We start from the raw sequence: 27,682 nt of genomic DNA on the forward strand, positions 1-27,682 counted from the left end.
ACATATATTTTAGAAATCACAGACTAAAGAAGGGCCCAACTTTTGCTAAATGTAGGTCCCATAACCTACTTTAATGGGACATTCCAAATGAGCAACGCATGTGTCTCTGTTACCTGCCATGGGCTCCATTTCCAATAGCACTTTGCACACTGGAATGCACTGAAGCACACAGTAGGCTTGGGGATGTGAGCTGCTGCACCTCACTAAGATTGGCCTACTTTACATCCAGAGCCTGCTCTATGCTTCCTGCTCTATAATGTTTTGAATAAAGAATGCCGAACATGCATAATAAACGGCATTTGCAGACTCGTATCACACCAGAAGGGGCTCCTTATTGAAATCGTCACTCAGGTTGAACAAAACAGCTTCACACAATCAATTGCTAAAATAATCAGGTGGAAGATGTTGAAAGTGAGCCTTGCAGTGTACCAGTGTAAACAGTGTTCAGATAGGCTAGCAATTTCATTTAAACGGCTTTTGTTTATTGAAGATGCTCTTTGCTATATTGCGTCCTGAAGTAAAAATTTATATTGCAAATTAAATTCCCGAGTGAATATGACGGAGGCATGGAAGAAAAATTAGAGCTTCACTACATTTTCTTGAAATTTTACCACTAAATATGATTGTGCTCTTGTATAGGAATGACTGTATATTGAATAGCAAAAATTGATAAGGTACACTCTCTCACTCGCTTTGCTCTTCTGGTAAGAGCCGGGCAACCCTACAAGGAAGACAGGCCCTCTCAAAGGAGCTGCCCTGCTTCTATAGCTTAAAATAACACATTAGAGAGGGTTGCTTTTAGAAATACTCCCTCCAATTTCTCCTTCCACCAGCATAATCACAAAGCCTTGCACAGGCAGCTGGCATTTTGGAATGGACTTCTGAAGCCATGTATCAGGAAAGGTCAGATTACATGGAGGAGAGTGCCATAAACCTACTGTACAGTAATTATTACCATGCTATATTTCGCCTTGATATAGCCTCTTAAGGACATACATTAAGTCAAACTGTGAAGAGATCTGCTTCATAAACACATCGATTGTTCGTGTATTCAAGGCAAACAAGCAATCAAGGTCAGCTTTGCCTCTTAGAGGACCATTTCCTTTTATTTGCATCTTAATTAACTCTCGCAAAATGACTCAGAGATTGCTGTGTCATCCCACAGCAATAACATTTGATCTCAGGGAAGCTATTCATTTGACTCAATAAACAGCATTGCATAACAGAAATTAAATGGAATCCAATTTGAAGAAAACGATTTTCTGTCAACAGAAAAAACCAGGACTATCATGAAAGATAATGCTGAAAATGTGTGATTTTTGAATCTCTCAGGTGAGTCAATTCCCAAATAAAATGGGTTGAAAAATTTAACTGAATTGCACAAACTTACAGTTCCCAGAGCTGCAGTTTCTGGAAAGGTCGCCATGACAGTTTCGTCAGAGGGTTTTTGGACAAATTTCTGTTGGAGAGAGAGAGAGAAAAATAGAGTGAGTGAACAAGGAAAGAGTAAAGAGTGAATGAGAGTGCAATGGGAAAAAAGAGGGGGAGAAAGAGAAACAGGAAAAGGGAGTAAACAAATGAGTTCCAGACTGGGTTTGACATGCAGACCAAGAAAATAAAATCAGAAAAACACCACCTACAAAACAATGGGAATAAGTGCAGCTGTAGAAGCCACAGAGTTCAGCCAATTCAATAAGGAAAACTTGGTCATTTTCAAGAGAACAAATTCAATAGAGATACCGAAAGCCTTAGGACTTAAAAGCTACAAAATTCAATACAAAGGCAGAGACTGAGACATAGATAAGTTATTTAACTGCCATAAAAGTCAGATTATTTGATGGAACCATTACTGTTAAAACAGATGCTAATTTCATTCAGTCATTTCCAAGAGCTGGAACCCTTCTGTGAAAATCTGCAATATGTATTTTTGGTCAAATAGAATTATTTCCCTTTTTTTCCTGATTGAAGGAAAATTCAATTAGGTTCAAAATGACATTTGAATACCGTGTTGATACCCGATGATGGGGTGAATTACAGGAAGTGATAATTGCAGCAGCCTTGGTGAATGAAGAGAAAATGGTGAATGCACCACACTGATGAGTCTACATGAATAAATACGGTCAGATTGAAAAGCGTAGCATCAAACAGCACATAGAAATGCCATTCAAGGTCAGATCCAGACAGATCTGGCAGCTGTGGTTGCATAGCGCGGGTGCTATCTTTCTGTCTGTATACCTACTGTATGTATCTATCCATCTATCTGCATAACTATAAATAGAGCATTTGAACTTACGTGATGCTATGATGCTGGTATTATTACCTCATCACTCTGCTGCTCCTGGACAGAACTGAAGGACTAGTATTCCAGTGGACTGAGCTCTGCAGCCTTAACAGCTTCAACAAGTCTTAGCACTGTTAGTGGAGTAATAAGCAATAAGAAAGGGAAAGGGACATATCCTCTGAAACTTAGCCTGCCACGCCTCTACATACCCGCAAAATTAGGCCAAGATCATAATGCTCAGGAGCATCAATATACAGTACATTAACTTTCAGGGTTTCCCATGCAGTAAGCATGGTGTAACAGCGTACCCTGTCTTATGTAATGAACCATTCTGGTCACACCGAGGTATTGCTACTTTACTGTTGCTCTTTCTCTAGTCCGAGGAGGTTAGCCTCGCCCGTGACCCCACGGTGAGCGCACTGCACAGAACGGGGAGGCTGCGGAGGTGCTGTTTGAACTAATCGGCCAGCTCCTCATCCGGCTCCTCGTGCTCTTACAGCAAACACTGTTCCCCTGATCAGGCCGGTTTCCATGGCAACAACAGACTGAGGATCCTCAAGCCGTCCCTGCATCCTGTTGTGCAGGGGTGGGCGATGGGAGGGGGCGCGGGGAAAGCACACATCTCCGTGGGCACAGGCGTCCTTGTCCGCGCTCCCAAGGACCTCTGGGAGGATCTCATTACCACAGGGCGGGAAATGACACAAAAAACGCTACGCGTACTGTGAACCTAACAACTTCTATTCTTAGATACAGGTCATCCCTCAACAAAGCACACATCAACACATATGTGTTACAAGTATCCTAATTAAACTGATCAGACTTAAAATTATATCAATAAGACAGACAGACACACACACACACACACACAGATATGTGTGAAGAATGGACAGCCAATGAAGAACAGCTAAATCACATCTAAATAAAGATACACAGTTGATAAATAATTCTAGGTTATACAAACTGGATGAAAGTAATAAAGTGACGTGCCTTATACATTCCAGACTCAGGTTGAAATAGCATGTATTTGTTTTGGATTCAAATACCCTTCTGCATTTGACTAAGCATGCCTGATGTGTTTTTGCTCTGTCAATGATCCCAAAAGTGTAAACCCCACCCATCTCCTCCTCCTTGCAGGCTACACAAGGCAAGATCAACAGAGCACAGAAACGTATTTGAATCAAAAACAAATACTATTTGAACCCGGGTCGGATACACTCCTGCACAGAAATGGAAAAAATTCTGTATTTTGAAATAAAATATATGACCAATAGAAGCAATCTAAATGGCTGCATTGAAAAATGCTAAGAAGAACAAAAAAAATATTTTATGTTGACTTCATGATGAAAGAAGGGCCTTCATATAATAAGAAACCTTTCACAACACTGGTTCTTTCTATCTTAAGAGTGCATCTGCCATTCATTATTTAAACAGTATTACACAAATCCCATCCTTATCAATGAAAGCACTACATCCAAGTGGGTTACATCGTGAAAAAGGAAAAATATAATTGCATGGAAAAGAACTGAATTGTTTTCCTTGTATTCAGTAAAAAAATCCAAATTAGAGAGCTGAATAGAGTGAATAGAAGAAACAGTAGAAAAATAAAAGCCTGATAAAGCCAATGCTTCATAAAAGGATGTTCCAAGTTGTGTTCTTTGCACTGTACTTCTGCATATATATGAATATATTTGTGTGTCATTCTAGATTTCCATGGGTCCAGGCGTTTGAGTGTACACATAAGTGTGTGTAGGTGGGTTTGAGCGCTGCGCGTGGGGGAGGGGAGTGGTGGGTTTGTAGAGCTGACGAGGTAGATAATAACCCTCATTCGCATAAACAGGGGAACTATTGAGTCCTTTTGAAAGCTTCATTACCACTCACAGCGCACCTCCTCCTCTTTTATCAATGTATTGTATTGGGTGGCTTAAATCAGTGCATTGATCATGAGATCAAGGCAGCGCTGCTCAAGCCTCCCTGTGATGGTGAAAGGTGATTGGACACTCTGAGAGGCTCCACGTTGAGGCGCCAGGCCTACTCAACCCCCTGCCCACAGGCCAGGCAAGGAGGAGGGCACCTTCCACAGGAGCAAGAACTGGCCAGGGCAACCATGACAGGAAGTGTCCTTTTCAAAGGTCATTCCTTGCTACAGTGCACAGAAATGTCAGCTAAAATTGGATTGGCGAGATTGATGGATGGAAGGAAGGAAGGATGGATGGATAAAAAAATAAATACTTTCAGATGCAATGAGCAAACCAAAATATTAAGTGCATGTAGTTATAAAAAAATAGAATATTAACAAAAATTATTCACATCTGAAGCAGGTCAACTGGTTTCGGGACAAGGGTTGGATCCTTCTACCCACTTTCACATTCCGCACAAAAATAATATTTCCCACAAAATTATAAGACTATTGAGCGGCAATGATTAACTGTCTAACAAATACTTGCTAGAGTCCATAGATGCGACAATTTATCGTTCCCCTTTGGCCGAGGCCTAAGTCACAAGATTTCAAATCTGACCAGAGGAAAAGTTCCTACTCACTACAAGTGAAATTTCCTATACCTCTTCTGAGAAATCAAACATTTGAGCAGAGACGTTCAAGATACTCTGACAAATAAGCCACCCCAGACCCTTCCTGAAGACAAGCTATCAATATCACAATTCCTCAGACGGAGATCCAAGTTCATACCCCCAGGGGGTGGGTGGTTTATCTCTATGAAGCATTTTATGTGTTACAGTGATTCACTTCAGCATGGGCAGGCGAGATCTGCAATGATATGGATCATGGTGCAAGTGACTGTCCACGCCAGAGGAAATAAACCTTTGTAGTTTGAGGCCACAGACCGCTTCACGTTCTGTGAGAACTCTTGCGGTGCTGGAAGAGGTGAGATGATAGATCGCTGCCAAAACTGCAGAGGAAGCTGTCAGCACCAAGGACACAGGACACTAATTCTGGAGAGACTGGACCATCAGCTCCAAGGACAGAGGTGAACCGCAGTCCAGCTCACAGCACACCGTGCTCACCTGCCACAGATGAAGAATCGGCTCCCTTTAACAACCAGTGACACGGGCCTGCACCAAAAGGGCACGTATACAGGGGGATAAGCTCAACCCTGTGCCCCGTTATATGGCTGTGGGACACATACCGTATATACCCAACAAGACATTTAGCTGCATGACTCCAAGCCCCGCCAGGCCCCTTCTTAGTATTTCTTTGTTTCTGGTTCGGTTTTCACACAATCTTGTGTCGGGGCTTTTGCTTAAACCCAGGTGTTTTTGGCAATATCATTAGTTCACAGTGTGTCCTTGCCGTGCTGGGCCCCAGGCTTGCTGCCTCAGGCCATCAGCTCCTACTGTCTACTGCCTGCTTTCTTTATGTTCCCCATGACCGTGTGGCTGTGAAAACTACCTTCTACCACACAGGGGGTCCTTTGCGGTTGGTTAATGCTCATTCATTTTTCTTGTTTGCATAATTTAGTTTAATGTTCAACGGGGCAGTTGTCACGTTGTTAATCGAGTCTGCACTTGAACTTGTTGTTTTTAGGGACTATTTTTCCTCCCCCTGTAGGGAATTACTGGGACTTTTATCCCTGATATTTGTACTTGTGTTTACATTGTTGGTCACTCTCAGTAAAGAGTGTCTGCTAAATGGCAGTAAAAAAAAAACTGGCTTAAACTGGTTTGGTCTGGTTTAAACTGGTTTGGTCATTTTTATATAAGCTGTGTCAGAGCTTTCTTTGCATTTAAATAACATAAAATCTCAAACACAGGACAAGCTGCCGATGTTTTTACAAAGATCATTATTTATTTTCCTCCCTCATTTTAAAAGTACCTTGTACATCAATCTCATCAGAATTCAGAGAATGATGTTATTGGTGTCCATGGAAACTGCACGCAGGATGTATTGTTTCGATAAACTCAAATTATGCAAAAGCATTGAATCAGCTTTGAGGTAGAAAAGCTCGAGTTAAACTATCAGTCCCACATGCATTTTACAACTCGGAGAATGGGAGAAAACTAGCAGTTGTGAAAACTAGCACGATTTTAATTACATTACGAATTTCATAGGGTCCAAACGACTCAAAGCTGACGATGGATTAAAAACCTTGGGAGGAAACCTTGAGCTCAGATCTTTAATTAAAACAAAATTGTTCTTTTTTTTCATCCTTGTGGCACGTGACACAGGTATACAGAGTCACCAGGAAGTGGGGGCGTAAAACAAACAGCCTTATCTCATGAACAGCCAATTATCATCAAGGCATGTCGACATTGCCATGCGGTTATTATACAATCACAAAGAAATTGCCCATCAACATGCCTGATTTTCACTCTCCCAGACATTTCTGTACGGCCTTCCATCGGCCAGCAAATCTAATGAGACTGCTCAGCCCCCCACCCCTGATTTGAGGGCACACAAAGCTTGTGGGGGCTTGTGGGGGCGACTTGGCTCAAGCAGTAAGAGCAGTCGTCTGGCAGTCGGAGGGTTGCCGGTTCGATCTCCCGCCCGGGCAGTGTCGAAGTGTCCCTGAGCAAGACACCCAACCCCCAAATGCTCCTGACGAGCTGGTCGGGGCCTTGCATGGCAGCCAATCGCCGTCGGTGTGTGAGTGTGTGTATGAATGGGTGAATGGAGAAGCATCAATTGTACAGCACTTTGGATAAAGGCACTATATAAATGCCTGCCATTTACCATTAAAGCTTCAATGTGCGCTGGTGTTTGGTTGGACTAGGTGTGCCTGCAGAGCTGCCAGGCCCCACAGAATACAGTGCTGGTTAGGAGGAGGCATAGTGAGCCCACCCCATTGACTGTTTCATTATTTAGCAGCGTAGCACTGATAGCGCATTCCCCCAGGGCCCACAGCAGCATGAATACAGCCACCACCAGAGCTGGTAGCACGGCAACTCCCCAGTTAGGCACATTATTAGACCACTGTCCTGGGGGATCAGGACACAGCATGTCCCTTGCTCCATACCTCTTCCTCTCAAAATACAGCCAATCCCTGACAGCAGCCGACACCTGGGCGGAATGCGACAGAACTGCCCCTCCCCGGGCCCCGCCCAAGCCCGGCCCCTGAAGCCTGGTGCGGGTGAGGCAGAGGAGGCATTATTCAGGGGGAATATGCATTAGTTCCCTCGCTCTGATTAGATTATTCCTTTAGTCATCATGATGTAGCTCGGGGGCAAAACAATGAGAGTGAGACAGAGCTGTTTGTCCAACGCCGCTTCGCTGGAGCCCCTGGTCCGCTCACTAATTGTCTCATTACGGATACCGACGCTTCATCTGCCAGAGCCTCCCTTCATGGACACACATTTATTATTCTCTGTGAGTAAAACAAAACAAACAATGTAAAAAAGAAATCCATTCCACCCTTCCAGGGCCATGATTATATGAATGCTAATGCTGTCCCTTGTCGCGTGTTGGTAAATTTACTGGCCTCGTAGATTGCGTCTCAATTAATATTCTGTATTCACACAGGACTGCTGTTGAGAAAACTTTTTTTTTATTATTATTTATTCTTTGGTAAATGTATATTCTCAGATGTAGGACAAATCAGGACATGTCTGTGTAAAGTGGGGAGGATAGATTCTCTAAGGCATGCCGGCACACACAAACATAGACACAGGCACAGAAGTATGTGCATACACACACACGCGTAAGCACACAGGTGCACACACAGAAAAACGCACATAGATAGTTTCTCCATGTGACCCATAATTCAGAGTGGAATGGGAAAACACAAAAGGAGGTATAAATAAATAAGCAGGTCATGGTGAGAGTGTGAGAAAGCGAGGCGTTAGCAGAACGAAGAGAACGGATGAAACCAACAATAAGCCCTTGGCTCCCTGCCACCTCCACACCACCACTCGACAGCCTCCCCCAATTTCACTGGCATCAGCAGCACCATCACTCCTCCGTAATAACGAGGGCCGGGTTTATACAGACTGGCCCCAGAGCAGCACACAGACGCAGCTCAGAGCAGAATACAGATGTGGGAGACTGTAAAAACAACACGTTTGAGAACGGCACGTTCTCTCCCCCCCCCTACGTACAGTCTCGTTTAGCACGCTTCGTAACAAGTGTGCCTGCTTAATTAACGCCTCAGATGGTATAGATCTAATTTCTCTTTACACAATGAGGAGTCTTCTCTGTAGCTGCCAGAGACAAAGGAGTGGAGAAATGATGTGTTTGGACGCGGGCGTACAGCAAAGCAGGAGAAACACTGTCCTTTTTTATCACTGTCATCACTTCCATGCAGAGATCTGGTATCCTCATTGGTGGAACGAGGAGCAGATCGCCCATGGACACGCAATGCGTGTATTGTACAGGTTTAGGGGGCGCGGACTCCCACATGGAGAACCAGGTGTGTGCCTAATGCCCTCATTAGCATGATTGGCAGGCACCTTATGGATGGGGGGGCACAGGGATGTACATGTACAGGAACTATTCACGCCAGATCAGATTGTGTGGAGCCTTGAGTATCACAGTTCTTTCTCATTATTCCATACAGTAATACACTGGTGAGATGCAACTGAGGTTCATCTGTTTACATTGTCAGATTTTCATCGTTTCTGACATCACATGCTCAACATCACTCCTCATATGCACAACAACCAATGGATTCACCAGTATATATACCACTCTCTACCCCATCCCCTTAACGGCAGTCCTTAACGATGACTGTGACTCTGCCATGTCTACGACTGCAGAAGGAAACTGTGGTCGAAGCAGGGCAATGTCAAACTAAATTTACTTACAGCCGAATTTCAAATCCAAAACTTTGGGCAACGAGGGAAAACCGTGCAGAGTGCCACGCTGTGAGTCATCGTTAGCTCTTTGAAGAGTGGCCTTCAGAATATGTTTGAAAAACATGGCACCCGGGTAAACAGCCTCGCTGCACTGTTTGAGCTGCTCCTGCCGCACCCCGCTGCACCGCGCCGCCAGCACTGCCGCATGACAGACACGCACTCAAGGACACCGCCTGACATCCTCACACCGGCTGAAGCCCCCTGCCACACGCACAATGAGAGGAGCTCTGGTGAAGGAGTCACAACTACACGCAGAGGGAGAAGGGCACTGAGAAAGAGAAAATGGTAGAGTAATCTGGAAGACAAGCCCATTACCCAAGATCCAGCCTGCCTTATTAGGCTGCTAGGCTAGCTTGAGATTAGGGACGAGGAAAGTGCTGTGTGTGACCAGCAATGTAATCGTAAAGAATCTCCCTCCCTCCCTCTCTCTTTTCTCTTCTCTCCTTTCCTTGGGTTTTGTAGGGGTAGGGGTTTGTAGGTTTTCTGTGCCTTGTGATGTTTTGTTGTAGTGTCATAATAAAGGTGTGTTAAAACTCTCCATCCATCCATCCATTATCTTAACCCGCTTATCCTGAACAGGGTCGCAGGGGGGCTGGAGCCTATCCCAGCATACATTGGGCGAAAGGCAGGAATACACCCTGGACAGGTCGCCAGTCCATCGCAGGGCACACACACCATTCACTCACACACTCACACCTATGGGCAATTTAGACTCTCCAATCAGCCTAACCTGCATGTCTTTGGACTGTGGGAGGAAACCGGAGTTCCCGGAGGAAACCCACGCAGACACGGGGAGAACATGCAAACTCCACACAGAGAGGCCCCGGCCGACGGGGATTCGAACCCAGGACCTCCTTGCTGTGAGGCGTGTTAAAACTCTCAATCTCTCTATTTTATTTTTGTTGCCAATGCGATTGTTTACATAAAACAACAATTGTAGCAATAACAGTTACAGTATATTAACAGTAATAATTTAAAAGAAGAATAACGAAGGGTGCTTGGACCCTTAATGGGGGAGGGATTTGGGGGCTTTTGTTAAAAAAATAACAGTGGTAATAAACAACAATAGCCAATTAAGAATAAAGGCAATATACATTATCCCCTACTGGCGGGACTATTAGAGACCGTTCCTGTCCTAGTGGCATTGCCCGTGTGCTTTCTCTCAGGCGATAGCACGCAGCCACATACTGTGCAGCCAGTTATGCTGTGGGTCCCTCCCCCAGTAAGACTGATCATTTATTTATACCAGTCGTTTGTTTGAACCGAGGGAGAGTTATCTCTCTCTTCACCAATTCTCCCTCACGCCTCATAGCCACCTTGGACTCCCCCCTGCACCCTTCTCCATCTCTGCATGCTCATACTTCCACTGAGTCACCGGTGACAGCTATGACTAAGGAGCCGATCAATGGCTGGCATCACTGCTCCAAGAGCAGGAGGAGTGTGGTGACAAGATGAACACTTCATAAATGTTAGGCCAAATGATAACTGGTTTTCAAGAGAGCACATATAACTGACTGATACACAGGAAACGTGGATCGATCACTTTCAGTGGACTTCACCAACCTTTCTGATGTGTGATTTTTCTCTGTCTCTCACGCACACAACCACACACGCATCTATTTTATTGTGACAAAATGTGTAATTGTCCTTTTTGTCTGTGCCTCAGATCTGGAGCAAGGTGTAATGCAGATTGAACAGCCCAATTTCTATTGGCACAACGGGACACTGCCAAATGACTGCGCGTTATTTTAGTGCCACACAATTGGTGATAATTACCTAAACAAGCAGCGTTATTCTGACAAGAGTGGCCCATAAGAGTGCTGTTAAATGCACTATAATAGAAGATTATATGTCCACATGGTTGCTGATCTGCTCCAATCGGCAGCTTCGGTGCCATTATCAACGCGGCAGTAAACAGCTTATAGGGCTAAGTTTTACAAGAGACAATTTCTCCCTGTTTATGTACATTTCCCTGAGAGGTCCTGAGAGTGCGACCAGAAAAGTTCACCTTCCCAGTGATGATGTTCAGCGGATAACAGGCTCCGGCTTTCAGGCTAGTGATGATGTTCAGTGGATAGCAGGCTCCAGCTCTCAGGCTAGTGATGATGTTCAGTGGATAGCAGGCTCCAGCTCTCAGGCTAGTGATGATGTTCAGTGGATAGCAGGTAAATCAAGGTCAGCGCGTGTCAGCAGGAGGCCACAGAGGGAAAACACGGTGGCTTTGATGTGAACGCGTCCCTGAATTATTCAACGTTATGTATATTTTAATACTGAAGACGTCACACAGAGATGCATTATTTATGTGGCATCTGCATGTTGTGCTCATTGTAGGCATGTTCAAAGACAGAACATAGAGTTGAACTGAGATATTGAATATTTTTGGTATTATTTTCCTCATTGATGTGGGAGTGCTATATCGTAAATCTCAGTCTTTCTGCTGGTGTCTGTCCTTGTGTGATCTCGCGCTCTGAAACCAGTGCCTCTTCCACAGGACTGACTTTGTCCTGAGCCTGGGACTTCCAGTTACAGAAAATGTCCCAGAGAGGCTTAAAGCCGGCAGCTGTCTAGCAGAAATAGATATTTCACTGTCTGTCTGTCTCTCCTTCCCTCCCTCCCTTCCTCACTCTGCTCTCTAGACAATCCCTGACCCTGCACCCAACACACCTGCTGGGAATAGAATGAAATAAGACATTTTAAAGAACTCCTGAAACTTTTTTTACTTTCCACTGGGGAAATATTCCACTCTGATAAAGTGCGACCGTTCAGTATGATCAAGGTGCCTTTTCAGTGTGTACAGTATGAGGTTAATGTAAATATTTACAGGCCTGTGATTATCCGCTGTTTTATACATTTAAATCAGTCTTTTTCATTTCCAAAAGTGTCTAGTAACTGTTGGCACAACAAGTCATTATTATTAATAATATAAATAATAGTAATACTATTTTGTGGATTATATTACATTGGCTTGTCAGGGTCTCAGATATTACAGTAAATCCATCTAAAAGTCTCTCAGAGTTTTACATTTAAAGGTGCCTTTGCTTATTGGGTGTACTCCCAAAAAGAGCACTCTAGCGTATCATTTGTCTGTGTATGACAAATGGTACCTGCATACCGCACTTTCATCCCCTGCCTGTTTTGGGTGAGCACTCACTGGCCATGCTCTGGACAGCATTAATGTGATGGGATCCGCTGGCGAGCGGACTGAAGAGGGAGAGCCACACTGTGCTTGAGCTTTAATCCTGACAGGTGGGAGCAGGGCCCGTTCTAAGCACCGAGGGGCAACATCTGTACGGGGGTGCCAAACAAAGGGCAAAAAAAAATACGCAAGCTAGACCAGGTAAGGATGCACAAGAACACAAAGCGATAAAATGGACATTGAACATCCTGAAATGCAAGGGGCTGATAGTATTCCTGCTGCAAGTTGTGACCATATTGGACACAGGCATCTGGCCAGAACTGGCAACGGGTAACATTGAAATGCGAGCGATGGTATTTATAGGAGGAACCTTGGTCCCACCGAGAATATTACACAGCAGCTTTAAGAGCTTTATGTTCCTGCCATCACTGTACACACTCTGCTAAAAATGTATATGTGTTTCCCCGACTGTAGATATTAGTCCAAAAATTCGGACTATTCAGCTCATGCCGATTTCATTCCAGTGGTGAAGGCAAAGAAAATTTAGCAAGCTTAAATTTAGCCCTGACTCCATAACATCAGTTTTCACAGGTGCTGAATTTCCATTAGCCACTTCTCCTCTGAATGCTAAGAGGCTCTGATGTTATCACAAAGAATCACTGTGCTGGACAGTCTTCCTCCTAATCAAAGGTGTAAGAACACCCTAATAAGGAAGGAGCCTCTGTTATCGGCAAGCCTGGCACATTGCCACACCCACAGAGCAGCTTCCTGTGGCCACCCGCCTCTCTGCTATGCCCTGCTGCCCAGGGGCGGCCATCTTGAGCTGTCTCAGTGAGGTCTCCTGAGCGGTAGGAGCAGGCACAGATGGTGCGGTAAACTGGCTTTGGCGGTGGTCTTGGCACAAGCGCCGGGTATCCCTGCGCACCTCCTGCCACCTTGACCTCCTAATTCACCTGCCCCATCACAATTACAATCGTTCCACACCATGTAGGTGCGTTCCGGGAGGACTGGGGGGGGGAGGGGGCTGAGGAGCCGAGACAGAACAGATAAACACCGGCCCAGGGTCACCAACCCCACCCGCTCCACTGAAATCCACTTTAAAACAAGCATATTTATACAACACGACTCTCCCCATACGGCAAGCAGCCGTGCCCTCCTGGCCAAACTGATAAACACACTGGTTTACATCATGTCTCAATCAAAGCTGTAGTTTCACAGGACAGTTGTGAGTGAGAGAGTAGACACAATATTAAACAAGATGTTTAGTGTACCTCCAAGGAGACAGGCCTCTCAAGCATAGAGTTATTAGAGCCCAGCGCCACTGACTTGGATTCAATAAAAGAAGTGTCAGAATTCCCCGCGTTTACTAATGAGTTGTTATGAGAGGGGTTGAATGGGAATGGAGGCGGCATTATTACAGACCAGAGGACCTGTCTCGGAGGGACAGTGCTGCCTCTCCATCACGTTTATGAAGCGCGCTGTAATGGGGGAGTGGGAGAGATAGCCCACAGTGTTTAGGTTGCGCCTAATTTCATACACAGAGGACATTTTTCACTTGAAGTGCGGCGTGCACCACGTGGCCCACTGTTCCAGCCCCCCTTATTTTTTCCATCCTTCTTTCCAACATGTTTTGTAAGATAAGCCTCTTTAACTGCTACAGATTCGTCATGGTTTTGTCTGAGCAAAAAAAGGAGGCAATTGAAAGAGGATTACAGAGTTTGGCATCTATAGGATTAGCGGGAGCGTGGAGAAAGGCTGGTCTGAGAAGTCACAGAAAGTGGGGGGACACGCCGCTATATCCTTTGCAGAGCGGCACTGCAAACCTGAGTCCTAGTTTAAGCACTCTCTGCACCGACCACTCCAGTAATATGGCAAAAAAGGTGCCTTTTGTGCCTGGGAGTTGGGGTCCCTGTCGTGTGGGTAGAGAAGCCAGGCCTCACAAGTGGCAGCATTTTCAGTCTTCCGCCATTACTTAATGAAAGTGCAGCAACCCTCTCTAAGTTCCAGAGGTATAATTAGATGAACAGCAGAACATATTTAATTATAGCAAGAGCAGAACAGCATTAAATCTGCACCCGGCAGATTATCAGAACCTCATCGTACAGTAACCATTTTTCAAAGGGAGAAGACCCATCGTCCGTACAAGATAAATGGGACATAACATGTAACACAATACCTAACAGAGAAAACGGGCACAATCAGAAACAGCATTCGCCTCACAATTATAGCCTTTGAGTGTATACATTTGCAACCCATTCATGAGATTAAAAGCTATTCCTTGGAGAGAGACCAATTATGTGTGTGAAAGGCAGTGCATGCAGAAGCAGCCAGGAAACAATATCTAGACTAATTTCACATTTTTGCAATGTTTTACTTATAGTGGAGTCCCAACCAGGAGACATTTGTGCATATACACTCAGTGAGCACTTTATTACAGATTTATTTAACTTATTTTTTATACTTATTGGTCTTCTGCTGCCGCAGCCTATCCACTTCGAGGTTTGGCGTGTTGCGTGTTCAGAGATGCTCTTCTGTATACCACTGTTGTAATGTGTGATTATTTAACACATTTTTTCCCACAGAACTGCTGCTCACTGGATGTTTTCTGCTTTCTGTGCCATTCTCTGAAAACCCTAGAGACTGTTCTGCACTAAAATCACAGGAGATCAGTTGTTTCTGAGATACTCTAACCTCCCTGTCTGGCACCAACAATCATTCCATGGTCAAAGTCACTTAGATCACATTTCTTCCCTATTCTGACATCTGGTCTGAACAACAGCTGAACCTCTTGACCAGGTCTACATGTTTGTTATGCATTTAGTTGCTGCCACATGATTGGCGGACTAAATATTTGCATTAACAAGCTGGTGTACCGGTCTACCTAATAAATCTCACTGCTCACTGAGTGTATTCTGATATATAATATTCACCAAATGTAATTGTAAGATGCGGTGGATCAGAGTGCATGCTAAGTAAATGCATGTAAATTCATTGCACAGACGGATGCTTATTTATGCACTGTACGTCAGGCAACAGAAGATGGAGAAGTTTCTCTGGTAGTATGACCACACACAGTGACCACAGCGACAGGGAGACGCAGCGCACAGGAGGATGCACAGAGACGGGAGAGCAGTGGAGAGAAAGTATTTCTTCCCAAATGGATGCGGGTTTCCCCCCCGCTGTGAGTGAGTGACAGTGCAGCACAAGCTCACTGGCACTGTGTACACAGTGTGTCAGATCCAGCCAGACAGCTGTCTGTCAGCACAAAGGCTGACGGAGGGTGGGGTGAGTTTGAGCGAGGCGAGCGGCTCCAATACACCCGCCGGCGAGATTACCATCCAGCCCGTCTGATCGCAGCGCCCAGGGCCCGTTACTCCCATTTCTGCTGGTGCCGCATCTGGGAGAGGTGACTCCCGTGTCACGGACATGTCTGCCCTGCGATGACGTGTCCACAGAATCCAGCACCCCGGTTCTAATCAGCACTACAAGAGGGAGGAGGGAAATGGCTACCTGACTCCACTAACGGTCAGAGATACAGACCTGCTCTGTGGGGGAAAATAATAAATTCAGTCTTTCCTCTGACATACAGCATTGCCTGTGGAATGCACACGCTCATTCAAAACACATAACTGTACAAACATGCCTTCTGCACTGAGATACATTTTGTGCCTCCCCCTCTTTGAATGATGCATGAAGCTATACTACAAATGGGTTGAATTCATGCAGTTAAGACACTGTTCCATAAAATGAGGGATTGATATGCTATTAGATAAGGGAGAAATAAAAACTACTTGCTGTATTTGATATTATTCTTGTTATGACACTTGTGTAATGCAGGGTTACCGTGGGTTATAAATAGCAAAAAATATAAAAAATAAACACAACTGTAATGGGTGTGGAAAAGATTTCCAGGAGAAGACAGTAATCCAGACCTCAAAGTGACACCGCACTGCCAGCTCTAATAGTCAGACTGATTGTATATCATCAGTTATATTGAATAGGTGTCACTTATCTCACTTGACCCTTCCACCAAACACAAAATAAAAAAATACCCCCTCGTCCTCATTGCCATGTCATGAGGGTGACAGAAAGATCTTTATGTCTTGTGGCAATGCTGCGTAGAAAGGACATGATGACTCTGCTTTTCCCTCGTACTGTAAATGTGGCCAGGGATCAGTAAATCTCATTGTGCGTAGGTGGAGGATATTGGTCTGGCTGCTGCAAAGCTCTGTCCAGGCTCTGCCGTTCCACTCCACGGGCACACTGGGCACACAACTGCCCCCCAGTGGCCACTCGGTGGTGGAATGAACCCCAGGCAGAGTGCCTCAAACCTGCCCTGAGGGGTGCGCTCACCGACCCCGTCAGAGGACTATCAACTCCACCGCTGTCACACGCCACTCGCTACTTTGACACACAGATGACAAAGGAGCCAATTAGCAGCAACTCTGGTGGTGAGAGCTGTTTTTTTTCCCTTTGCCTGAGAGAGCTTTTATCTTCTCTCAAGGACATCTCCCCGTTGCACATCCCTCAAGGGCTGCGAAGGGGGACATGGAAAGAAGGAAAAGCTCTTTCTCCGCTCCACCTGCAGTGGGGGACTGTACGCTGTCCTTAAAAATCCATCCATTCGCCCCCGCAGTGGCAGAAGGAGGTGAAGTCCATTTCCACAGTCATGTTCAGAGATAAGGGAAAAAACGGATCCTCGGTTCGGTGGCTAGGTCCACGTAGCCCAGCCTGTTATCAGTCTGCTGGCAGTGGTCCTTTAAGTCCTTTAAGTGTGTGCATCCAGACGCTGGTGCCATGTTTTCATGTAGGGGAACCTATATCTCTGGTTCTGAGGCCTAGTTCACTGTGAAAGGACTGCAGTCAACATAAATATTATCAAATACATCTGACTTCACAGGAAGTTTAAATATATTCTGAATTTTACCATCTATTCCACATACATAGCAGAGTTGTCTTTGGGTTTGAATAAATAAAAAATTAAAAAATTGTTACAGAATTTGAATATTCATAAAGAGACCAAAGCCAATTTTGTGGCAAGAGTGTTGTGTTGTGTTCAAGACAAAACAAAGCAATGCTGGAAACAAAAGAAAAGTTATTTGTGCACCAATTTGAAACACGTTTCTTAACAATAACTGCAGAAAAGGTTTACTCAAACATACACAGGAATATTTGTCAGACAATAGGCAATAGCCAAGTCCCCTGTGATAAGTATGCAATGCCAGAACACTGAACAAACGGTGTTTAACACCGCAGCCCCTGCTGTTCCTGGTCATCTCGGCGGTGGTGTAACTGTGCGAGCAGAAGCAGGCAGGCAGAGGCAGCTCTGTTCTGTTGTGAATAAAAGGGAATTGATGAGGTGGCTGGTGGGTGGACGGCTCTCACACACAGCGGAGGAGGCACAGCGGCGAGTCAGAGGGGAACCTTCCAAATGCGTCCCTCATCGCCTGGCTCCCTGCTGTCCCCCACACCCTCACAGGTTCAGAGCAGACGCTGGCAGAGGGAGCATTACCATGGCAGAAACAACCTGTTCTGTGGGAGGAAAGTAAGAGATCGCCAACGGGACTGAACAACCTTTTCCCACATAGTAGCATCGGCTGCCAGAACCATGGTTCTCTGCGGAGAGTTGTACACCCACACATAGCAGTGTAAAAAGCTTCTCCACACATAGCAGTGTAAAAATGTCTTCCACACACAGCAGTGTAAAAAGCTCATCCACATATAGCAGTGTAAAAAGCCAATCCACACAGAGCAATGTAAATAGCTCTTCCACATAGAGCAATGTAAATACCTCTTCCACATAGAGCAGTGTAAGAAGCTCTTCCACACACAGCAGTGTAAGTAGCTCACCACCATTAGATCATTCAACATGTTGAAGAATTAAATATGCGTGATGTTAATACAGACATACAGAGCATTACTAAAGACTCATCAACATGTCTTCTTGTTAGTTTTACATCAGTGAACAAACACACAGATGCAGACACAAGCATGTCTGTGAGCACACACATGCACAGTAAACCACTATTTAAATATGCGTCTGCACACAAAATCATCACCATGATATCAGGTACCATTAAGAGCACCCACAACAGCAGGAATTCAAGGTCAAACACACAGACACCTCCCACACCAATCTTCCCTTGCACACCATCCTTCCATTTCTACAGGTCTGACTCATCTGTGAACAGCCATTGGAGTGGGTTCACACAACCTTCTTAAAGGGGAAAGAGAAGCAGCTCTGACTTCTGTCAAGTCTCTACACTAAAAAGGAGATTACACTGTTTCGGATGCAAGCTCTTCCCACAGTGGTGTGCTTCCAAGCACAAGCCTACACAGATAGAATAAAGATCACTGATTTTAGGAAGTGTCTTGGGTGGGTGGGGTTATTGCCCACCAAGGGCCCAATTCAACTCACCAAACACATTCACTCACTCCCTTACTTTGTATCACTCCCTCAGGTGGATCCATGCTGATATACCAATGTAAGATTATTACTGTCTTCAGTGCTTTTTCACTTTCCATCCATACGAGTACTGTAACTCATTAGCTCAGGAGGTAAGAACAGTCGTCTGGCAGTCGGAGGGTTGCCAGTTCGATTCCCCTCTGGGTGTGCCAAAGTGTCCCTGAGCAAGACACCTAAACCTTGATTGCCTCTGATGAGCTGGTTGGTGCCTTGTGTGGCAGTCAATCGTCGTTAGTGTGCGAGTGTGTGTGCAAATGGATGAATGACAAGCATCAAATGTACAGCACTTTGGATAAAGGCGCTATATAACTTCCAACCATTTACCATGTAATCAATTGCAGATACTCTAACTGTAAGCTTACAAATATATGTAGTTAGGTATCTTACCTCCTGAGCTGATATACTGTACAGTAGCTTGTTAGTTAGTCATGGATATGAATATTAATTTGACAGCAGTTATGAAAGTTAAAACAGCATATCAGCTTCTGACAATATTTAAGACTTTTTCATCAGGTATTATTTCCATTTAATTGTTGATAGCAAAAAAAGGGAATTTGTATATTATCACCAAACTAATTAATTAACTCCGTATTTACACAAAGCAGTCAAGGCACACTGCAGTTGCCATTAATTTGTTGTTTTACATGCTATGGTAATTGTTTTAGGTTAGAGTCATTTGAATAAATCGTATTGTCTGTAGCTTATTTTTTACACTTGCTTAGGAAACTGGGCATATAATTAACCACATAATCTCCCACTGCAGTGCTCCTGGTCAACTATGCAGGCTGCTCAGTTTGCATATTTTCCTTCCCAGCGGTACTTCTGTATTCCTGACTTTGCTTATTTCTTGATTTAGGCAATTTTATTTATTCATTGTAGGGTGCAAAGCCACAGTGCAAAGTTTCCTTAGAAGGGTTGGTTCTAGCTCTGAGAACATTCATCAGTTGAGACAGATTCATACACATTAGCAACATGACGCATTTTGTCCCATCATTCTAATAATACGAATTTCAACAATAAAAATGCCTGCTGCCCACTACCAGGGCAAAAACTGTATGAACGTCAGCCAGTAGTAATTATATTCGAAACCGCAGCAGCTATTACTACTGCTAAAATCTCTATGCCGTTGTGACTGAAAATGTTAACTACAGTACCACATCGACACACCTTAGCTACAATTAAAAGATAAGCCTTTGTGAATGTGACCTCGTTAAACTGACCTAGCTAAAATAAAAGAACCCATCTTTTGAAAATATTTTTTTTAAATTATGTAGGTCATATATAAATGCAAGGGGATAAGATCACATTACCGCTCATCACCTTTCCCTTTGGTTCTATTAGTGTGGTTAATCGTTCAAAGGGATATTCTCATATCTAAATTGGTCTCTGTATGTATAGTATGAGTCTGAATAATGATAATTTGTGTGTGGCAGTTATAAACCAGCTATTACATTTTACAGGAATCTAAAGATAGTGAAGCTTCAGTCATGCCCAGGTACAAGCCTTGAGTATGTCAGTGTCATGGAGTGTTTTTATGAATGTCAATTATTTCAGATTTTATGGAATGCATTATAGCAAGTTTGCAACTTACCTTTCTCTGAATCTTAATTTTCTCAACCTCTAAAAATGTGAAAAGAACTAAGTTACAGAATAAAATGTGGGCACATCATTATTGGAAGGTGGGGATATCGTATATGAAGACTAAAGACTAAGACTAAGACTAATTTACTTTGTGAAGGCATGTGAATTAAATGTAAAGTGCAGTAATGAAGAAACCCTGATTAAACTTACTGGTGTTTTAAAATATAATGTATCTCTTTCCTCTTTGTTTCTGCTAGAAATTCTGCCAGAATTAGTGATAGAGGAGGATGTCTGTGTGTGTGTGTGTGTGTGTGCCTGCGTGAGAGAGAGGGAGAGGGAGAGGGAGAGGGAGAGAGCACACTAACTGAGTTTCAAAGGAAACCACACTTTGCCTGCTGTGATATAATAAATAAATATCTCCATTGGGACAGAATGTGTCCTATTGTTCTTGGACCCAATTCACAAGTCAGCAAACAGCACATGTTGTTTTCCACCATAGCAATATGCACTTCCCAAACCTTAAGAAGGAACACTGGGGTAATTTAGGGATTTGAGTGTGAGCGCTAGAGAACACAAGCTTCCCTAGAAGACAACTCACCTTGGGATTGCAATGGGGAGAACTAATGTCTGTTTAAGCTCAAATGAAAATGGGAATCAAATATGAAAGCTGAAGGAAAGGTGTTTTTTTCCAGCTCTATTCTCTTTGTTTTCACTGTTTTCACATTAGGACTATTGCCCTAAAGAGCTTAAAATGGGGTGAAAGAGGGGGAAAGTGAACCGTGAATGACAGATATTCAGACAAGCCGTGCAGCCTGGGTAGTGACCCTTAACCCTCACACTACTGCCTGCGCTTTGGGCTGCTTGAAAGCTGGTAATACAGAGGCGCCCTTGTTCCTAACACCAAGGCAGACACACAAAAGGGAGAAATTATAAGAAGGGTGCTATTTTATTTTTAAAATGTACACCATGGCATAATGAATTGTATCGTGGGAAATAAGAAAATGGGCATTTGTGCTGGAAATGCATTGTTTAGTAATACACATAGTACGATACAATTACTAGTTTTCCAGCTGCACTGCTTTTTACATTAGGCTTATTGATCCTCGACAATGGATATAAACAATGATGGTGAATAAAAGCAATATTTTTTATAATTAAGCTTAAATTAACACAATTACAAGAAAAAATCTCATAGTGGCAATATTAAAAGAGTTGGTCCCAGCTAAAAACAATGTGCTCAATAATTTTCTGGCTTGCAGTTTTCCTAATGGATAGTCTCAAACTTAATTTAATGAGTCTGTTTATGAAGTTAGTGCTTAACAATTAAATAGAAATTCCAACATTGCAAAAAATGTTCAGCCTCAAAATATTAATTTAATATAATATATGATGATCACTACAATGAACTATAATAAAACTTAAACGTGAATTATTTCTTAAACATAGTTCAACATTCAATCCTACAGTTTGTTTAAAATTTCCACACTGAATTGACTAACAAAGTCAATATGTGCTGCAATAAATTGACTCCCTGAGAAAAGCACTATACAGATTATACAAACAAACACACACACACACACACACACACGACATAGCCAACATGGAAGCAAGTATCTTCATCCATTCCAATGTATTGTGTTCTTTTATCTTCAAAGTTTTGTGTTTGATTTTTGTTATTATGTTTAAGCTCACATATGTGCACCATCCTTGAAAAGAAAAATGTGTTTGTATAAACTTACAACTGAAAGTGTTCATTAAATATTTAATATGGGGCTCTTAATGTTATAGCAGCTGGTTCAATTATGTTTAGTTGCTTAATAGGCCTAAGAACCAAGAACTGTTAATTTAACTATTTGAGTGGAATTGCAGTATGTTGACTGCCAAGAGCAATATTATTTTATCTTTCTTGAGCACTGAAATGACCTGTCTTTGTCAAGAGACTTACCACATTATATTCACTTAGCTAAATAACAATTTAAAATGGGTTTTAGATGACAAGTTTGGTGTCCTAATGATTTTTCCATGTCACAAACACAAATCTTAAAATGCTTACGAGCCGAAAAAAGCATATGTGATATGGACCTAATAACAATATACTTGGGCAATTGTTGCTCTGGGTGATAAAAACGGAACCATAAAACAAAACATTCAAAATTTAACAATATAAGCTGTAATATAACATTTCTCGCTTGCTGGGTATCTGACAGGTGTTTTTAAAACTAGAATTAGCATTCAGTAATCCGCTCGATAAAGCCAAACAACCTGAGAGCTCAGCTGGAATGATAGGCAGCATAAACAACATGGAGCCAGGGTCAGCGTGAGGAAACACTGCTGTAGACCTGAGCCTACTCCCACTTAGTACCTGCATGCTGAACAACATATTCTGTTCGCCTCGGAGAAAAGGTGCCGTGAAGTCACACAGGAAAACGCAGGGGAACATGCAGATGCACAAAGCGGATGAGGGTAGAGAGAGAGAGAGAGAGAGAGAGAGAGGAGAGGGGGTGTCCAGTCACCATAAGAAGGAAGGCTTCCTAGAAATCCGCAATAAAGTGACATGTTTGAGTGAAGTGGTCATCGTACAGGTTGGGAAATTTTAATGAGAATGAATTTTAGTCCCCTCCTTGGGGGAATGACCTTTACCGTTCTCCTGTGGCAGCGGCCGTTTAAGATTTATGGCAACTCTCCCCATACACTGAACATAGAGATGGATCCTCCAGCAGGGCAGACGGTGACCTTTTATCACCCCACAAGACAGCCAGCGAATTGGAGCTTCGCCGGATCCAAAATACTACCTCCAAAACAGGCCGATGTAAACAAGCAACAAGCACAGCTGCTAGCATTACTTCCTATTCCTCTTACCAGAGGTATTAAAGCAAATGATCTTCTGTGAGGAGGCAAACATGAAATATGTACAGAAATATTCATGTTAACAGGGCCCTAGACATTTACACAAAAGCTCTGTGGATTGGGACACACATTAAAAAAAGATATGAGGACAGGGGATCATAATCAAACAAAGAGGGACGCTCTTAATGATATTCTCGTTAATTACAATTAGCAAATTAAGCAGGGAGGAATAAGGATTTGAAACTAAATGTGAATAAATAGATCATGGCCATTCCATTTTTTACTAATGTAATACACAAAGTTGAGTCTCATCGGGCAACATGCTGTATTTATCTAATGGATTTTTAGCAAATTAGTTAATTTACAAGATTTCAGTTGACACATTTTTCATAAGTATATACAGTGTCCCACTGCTTTCATCAATAAAATAGTGTTTTTACCTCAAAATACCTAAATAAAATATCACCCCAGGCATACAAGGTAATTAGAGCGCTATTGACAACTTCGATATCAGTGAGGCTATTTTTGAGTTCCTACATGCCATTGATTTTAACCTATCAGCTGACTTTTTGAATCAAAAGGTACAGAGCAGTAATAGTGTAGGTGGACATGTGATTTATAGTTTGGAATATGGAAAATATGATGTACTGTCCATTTTTATCCCTGGAGATACAATTTAGTGTGGTTGTCTGAATCCTACTAGCACCATAATATTTGTGTTGCCTGCTATTGGTCTCTAATTAAGACCTTTGTTGCAATGCAGGCCAGAGAACTATGGAAATGTGGTGCATAAATATCTGGTAATGCAAGAAGCAGTGCATTTGCTTACACTGCAAATTTCAAAGTGCAAAGGTCAGTTGATCAAAACATGTGGAGCTTATCTTCACGTGATTTCCACACTAATGCTGAACACAACCAGAGTTTTTGCATCTTCCAATGTGAAAAGTTGAGAACAAGTCAAACTAGTTGAAAGATCCAGAAATCCCAGTGACTGGTGCATGGCACCATGCATGGCAGGGCTTTTCAGACAGAAAGTGTGCAACATGGAGCCAGAAGAGACGTAGCACCATACATCTTGTCCTCAAACAATTGGTCAAAACTGCCTATCATGAAGGTCTTCTCCATAGAGTTGTCCACATAAAACCCACTACAGCACAACCAGCACACAGCTTACCAAGAAAGGCAGCACAATTGCGGCATGTGAAAAAATTGTCTAGCCCTGGGGGTCAGCATGTCGAATCACCATCTTGTGCCCTGTTTTTGCGCTCCCATTTCCCACTAACACCCATAGACTCAAAGCAGATATGATGCCTTCATCACCTCTGTCACTCAACACCCATCAGCATTTTTAATGAAACCACAATTAGCATGTCCATCTGCTCCAATTGTGACTCAAGTTAGAGTCACTCTGAGTCTTTAATGACTTTTTTGCCAATCATTAAATGGTGATGAGGTACTCCAGTTCAGCTCCTCCGCTGGCCGGGAATAAAGACCACTGTCACTTATTCCATGCGGAAGAAACATGGGCGCTACCAGCAGTCATAAACGTGATGAAAGAGAGAGCACTATTTCAGTCTGTGATGGATGGCTGAGACTATGTATGGGTGCTGTCAGGTAACAACCTGCGATTCATCCTCTTTCACTGTTTACTCTGGGAGAACTGGGAATGAGCAAGCTGTCAGCTTATAGCATGTCAGCCTTTGTTATGGTGATGACGTCTCTCTCTTTCTCTCTCCCTCACACACTCCCTACGTCTCTCTCCCTCAGTCTCTCTCTCTCTCATATCTCCCTCTCTCTCTGTCTTTCTTGCTCTCTCTCAGTTTCCCCGTCTCGATTTCTCTATCTGTATATATCTCTCTCTTTCTTTTCAAATGATACTACAGTGTGGCTTTCCCTTCCCACCAAAATAAATGTTTGAATCAGTACAAGTATAGTTTTGGAAGAGTATGATATTTTCAATACGACAGTTTCAGATACATTCAATAGAGGAAAGGATATAGGCAGAACATTTCAATGAATTATTGTAGGCCATTTTCACTCCAATTTTCCCTGCTTGATTTATATGAGTGTGAAACTTGCTGGGAAATGGTGGAATCAGCCCATTTGTAAGGAGATCAGCTGCACTGACAGAATGAAAATCAAACCAGGCTAGGCCACCACTGCCACAGCTTTTGTCAAGGTGACCATTTTATGTCAGCCAATATAAGAGGCTCTTGTATTGCAACAGGCATAGCCGATACTCACATGTAGCGCAGGGCTGGGTTCTTGTTAAATGCATTGTTGTGGATCTCGTGCAGGTTGCAGTTCATGATAGTCCTGGAAAAGTCAGACAAACACATGCATCAGACACTGAACTCATGCTCAACTGTTTTGCGTTTAATGTCAAATCATCAAGGCCACTGCTGGTATCTACAGTATGGCGCCATAGTTATCCTGTAATGTTTCAATCCTTTATCAAACACATCTGGGGATGGAAAAAAGGACAGATGACAAATACAACATTGTTGTAAATTTCGCAAAACAAAGTCAAAATATAGGAATCAAAATTATCGCTGCGTACATTAATAACAATAATACTTCTTCTTTGCATATATATAAATACACATATACACATACACACCAGTCACTGCAAAGCCAGGCGGTTGTTCAAAACATCTGTATCTAAAATAGCCTTCTACACTCACAAAGACTCAGGGGCTATTGGAGAAACATATTAAAACTTATGTCTCCGAATATACATGCCTTACCATGCCATAAAATAAGCTTTACAGTGCACAGCTCAAGTAAAGTGCCCCTTCTAAACCAGAAGTTTTTAGACGCAGGAAACCCTGGAGAGGAGCAGACACATGAATCCACAGGTAATACTTCATTACTTGCGTAATCTGATTGATCATTTAGTCGGATCTCCTTTGGAGCGAGCAAACATGGCAGCATGATTGCGGAAATAGAACAGGGTTATTCTTTTACTTTTGGTGCTTAACTGAATTTGAGCGCACAGATTGAGAGATCAGATAACATATCTGCCAGCTAGAACAGTGGCCAGGACTGTGAGAGTGTTTCAAAGCAATCTAATATCCTCCGCCCACTCATCCTGTCTGAGAGAACCATCATGGCCAGGATCCTGCTGAGAACCACAGTCCCCATTTTTTGGCTTTCAAGAGCAGCTGGCATCAATTTTATGACAATTGATGTGTCCTTTTCATTTGCATTTACTTCAGACCTTTTAATTTCAGTGATTGCACCAGAATATTCAAGATGATGAAATGTAATTTGATGAAAACTACAGATCTGCTCACGAGAAGAAGTGCTCAGTACTAGGAAAGCAGACGGAATTCTGTGCAACCTGTTTCTCCTGTTGGACCAAACACAGAAGCCTGTCACCTATCACCTAGTAACCCAATGGCTTATATCAATGCTGATACACAAAGCTACAGACACACTAAGAGAGCTATGCAAACAGGGGGAGATAAACGTGAACCACATGTCCCTTGTTTTTCAGGTCTGAGCATTAGAACAGTGGAGAACTTGTGCAGCCCCAGGCTGTGGATCCTGTGCAGTCCCTGGCAATGGCACACAGCCTTTCCAAGGTGTGGGAATAAACGGCAGAGACAGAACAGAGCCAGAACCAGCAGGTGAGTGAGCCGCTAATGACTGAAATGCTAATTTGGTACACTCAGAATTTTGGAAGAGAGCACTCAGTCAGCATCCCCCGATGTGTGTGTGTATGCATTTGTGTGTGCATGTGTGTGTGTTTGCATGTTTCTGTGTGCGTGTATGCATTTGTGTGTGTGTGTGTTTGCATGTGTCTGTGTGCGTGTATGCATTTGTGTGTGGGCCTGTGTGTGTGTATGCATGTGTATGTGTGTGTGTGTGTTTGTGCGTGTGTGTGCATGTGTGTGTGCATGTGTGTGTGCATGTATGCGTGTGAGTGTGTGTGCGTGTGTGTGCATGTATGCATTTGTGTGTGTGTGTGTGTGTATGTGTATGTGTGTGCATGTGTGCGTGTATACATGTGCGTGTGTGTGTGTTTGCGTGTGTGTGCGCGTATGCATTTGTGTGTGTATGTGTGTGCAGGTATGGGTGTGTGTGTGTGTGTGTGTGTGCATGTGTGTGTGTGTGTGCATGTATGCATTTGTGTGTGTATGTGTGTGCAGGTATGTGTGTGTGTGCAGGTATGTGTGCGTGTATGTATGTGTGTGCGCGCGTGTGAGTGCTGATGCACATGCGCGCATGTGTCAGTAAGTTTCTGTTATGCAGTCCCATGAATTAAATTGCTAAATGCAAGCTAAATGAATGTCATGTCATTTTACTTGTTGTGTCCTCGCTATGTCAGTGTTAATTGGTCAGTGCAAAACAGACCATTGGGAGATTGTCTTTGTGTGACAAGAGAAATAAAAATACTTCCAACACAGTAACGTCACTGTGTGGAAGTAAAAAAAGAAAATGACGCCTTACCACCTCTCTGCGGACTAACTAAAAATCAATCATGTGAAAAGAATAGGCAAAACATTATTACTGTCAGTAGTTATGATGCGGAGTTCAGCCTGATATACTGTACCCACAGAGC

General features: G+C 43.3%; 1 protein-coding gene across 2 annotated transcripts in view; it reads right to left on the bottom strand.

Annotated features, from left to right (window-relative positions):
- Positions 1-27,682, bottom strand: part of LOC133130617 (NT-3 growth factor receptor-like) — a 156,631-nt gene that overhangs the window by 95,646 nt on the left and 33,303 nt on the right. For both annotated transcript variants that reach the window (XM_061245313.1, XM_061245311.1), the window contains exons 3-4: positions 25,360-25,431; positions 1,391-1,459 (exon numbers count right to left, since the gene is read on the bottom strand). In XM_061245313.1, the coding sequence (XP_061101297.1) occupies positions 1,391-1,459; positions 25,360-25,431 (141 nt within the window). The remainder of the gene's footprint in view (positions 1-1,390; positions 1,460-25,359; positions 25,432-27,682) is intronic.

The sequence above is a fragment of the Conger conger genome, chromosome 6 (assembly GCF_963514075.1).
Source record: "Conger conger chromosome 6, fConCon1.1, whole genome shotgun sequence".
In the NCBI taxonomy this organism is placed as follows: Eukaryota; Metazoa; Chordata; class Actinopteri; order Anguilliformes; family Congridae; genus Conger; species Conger conger.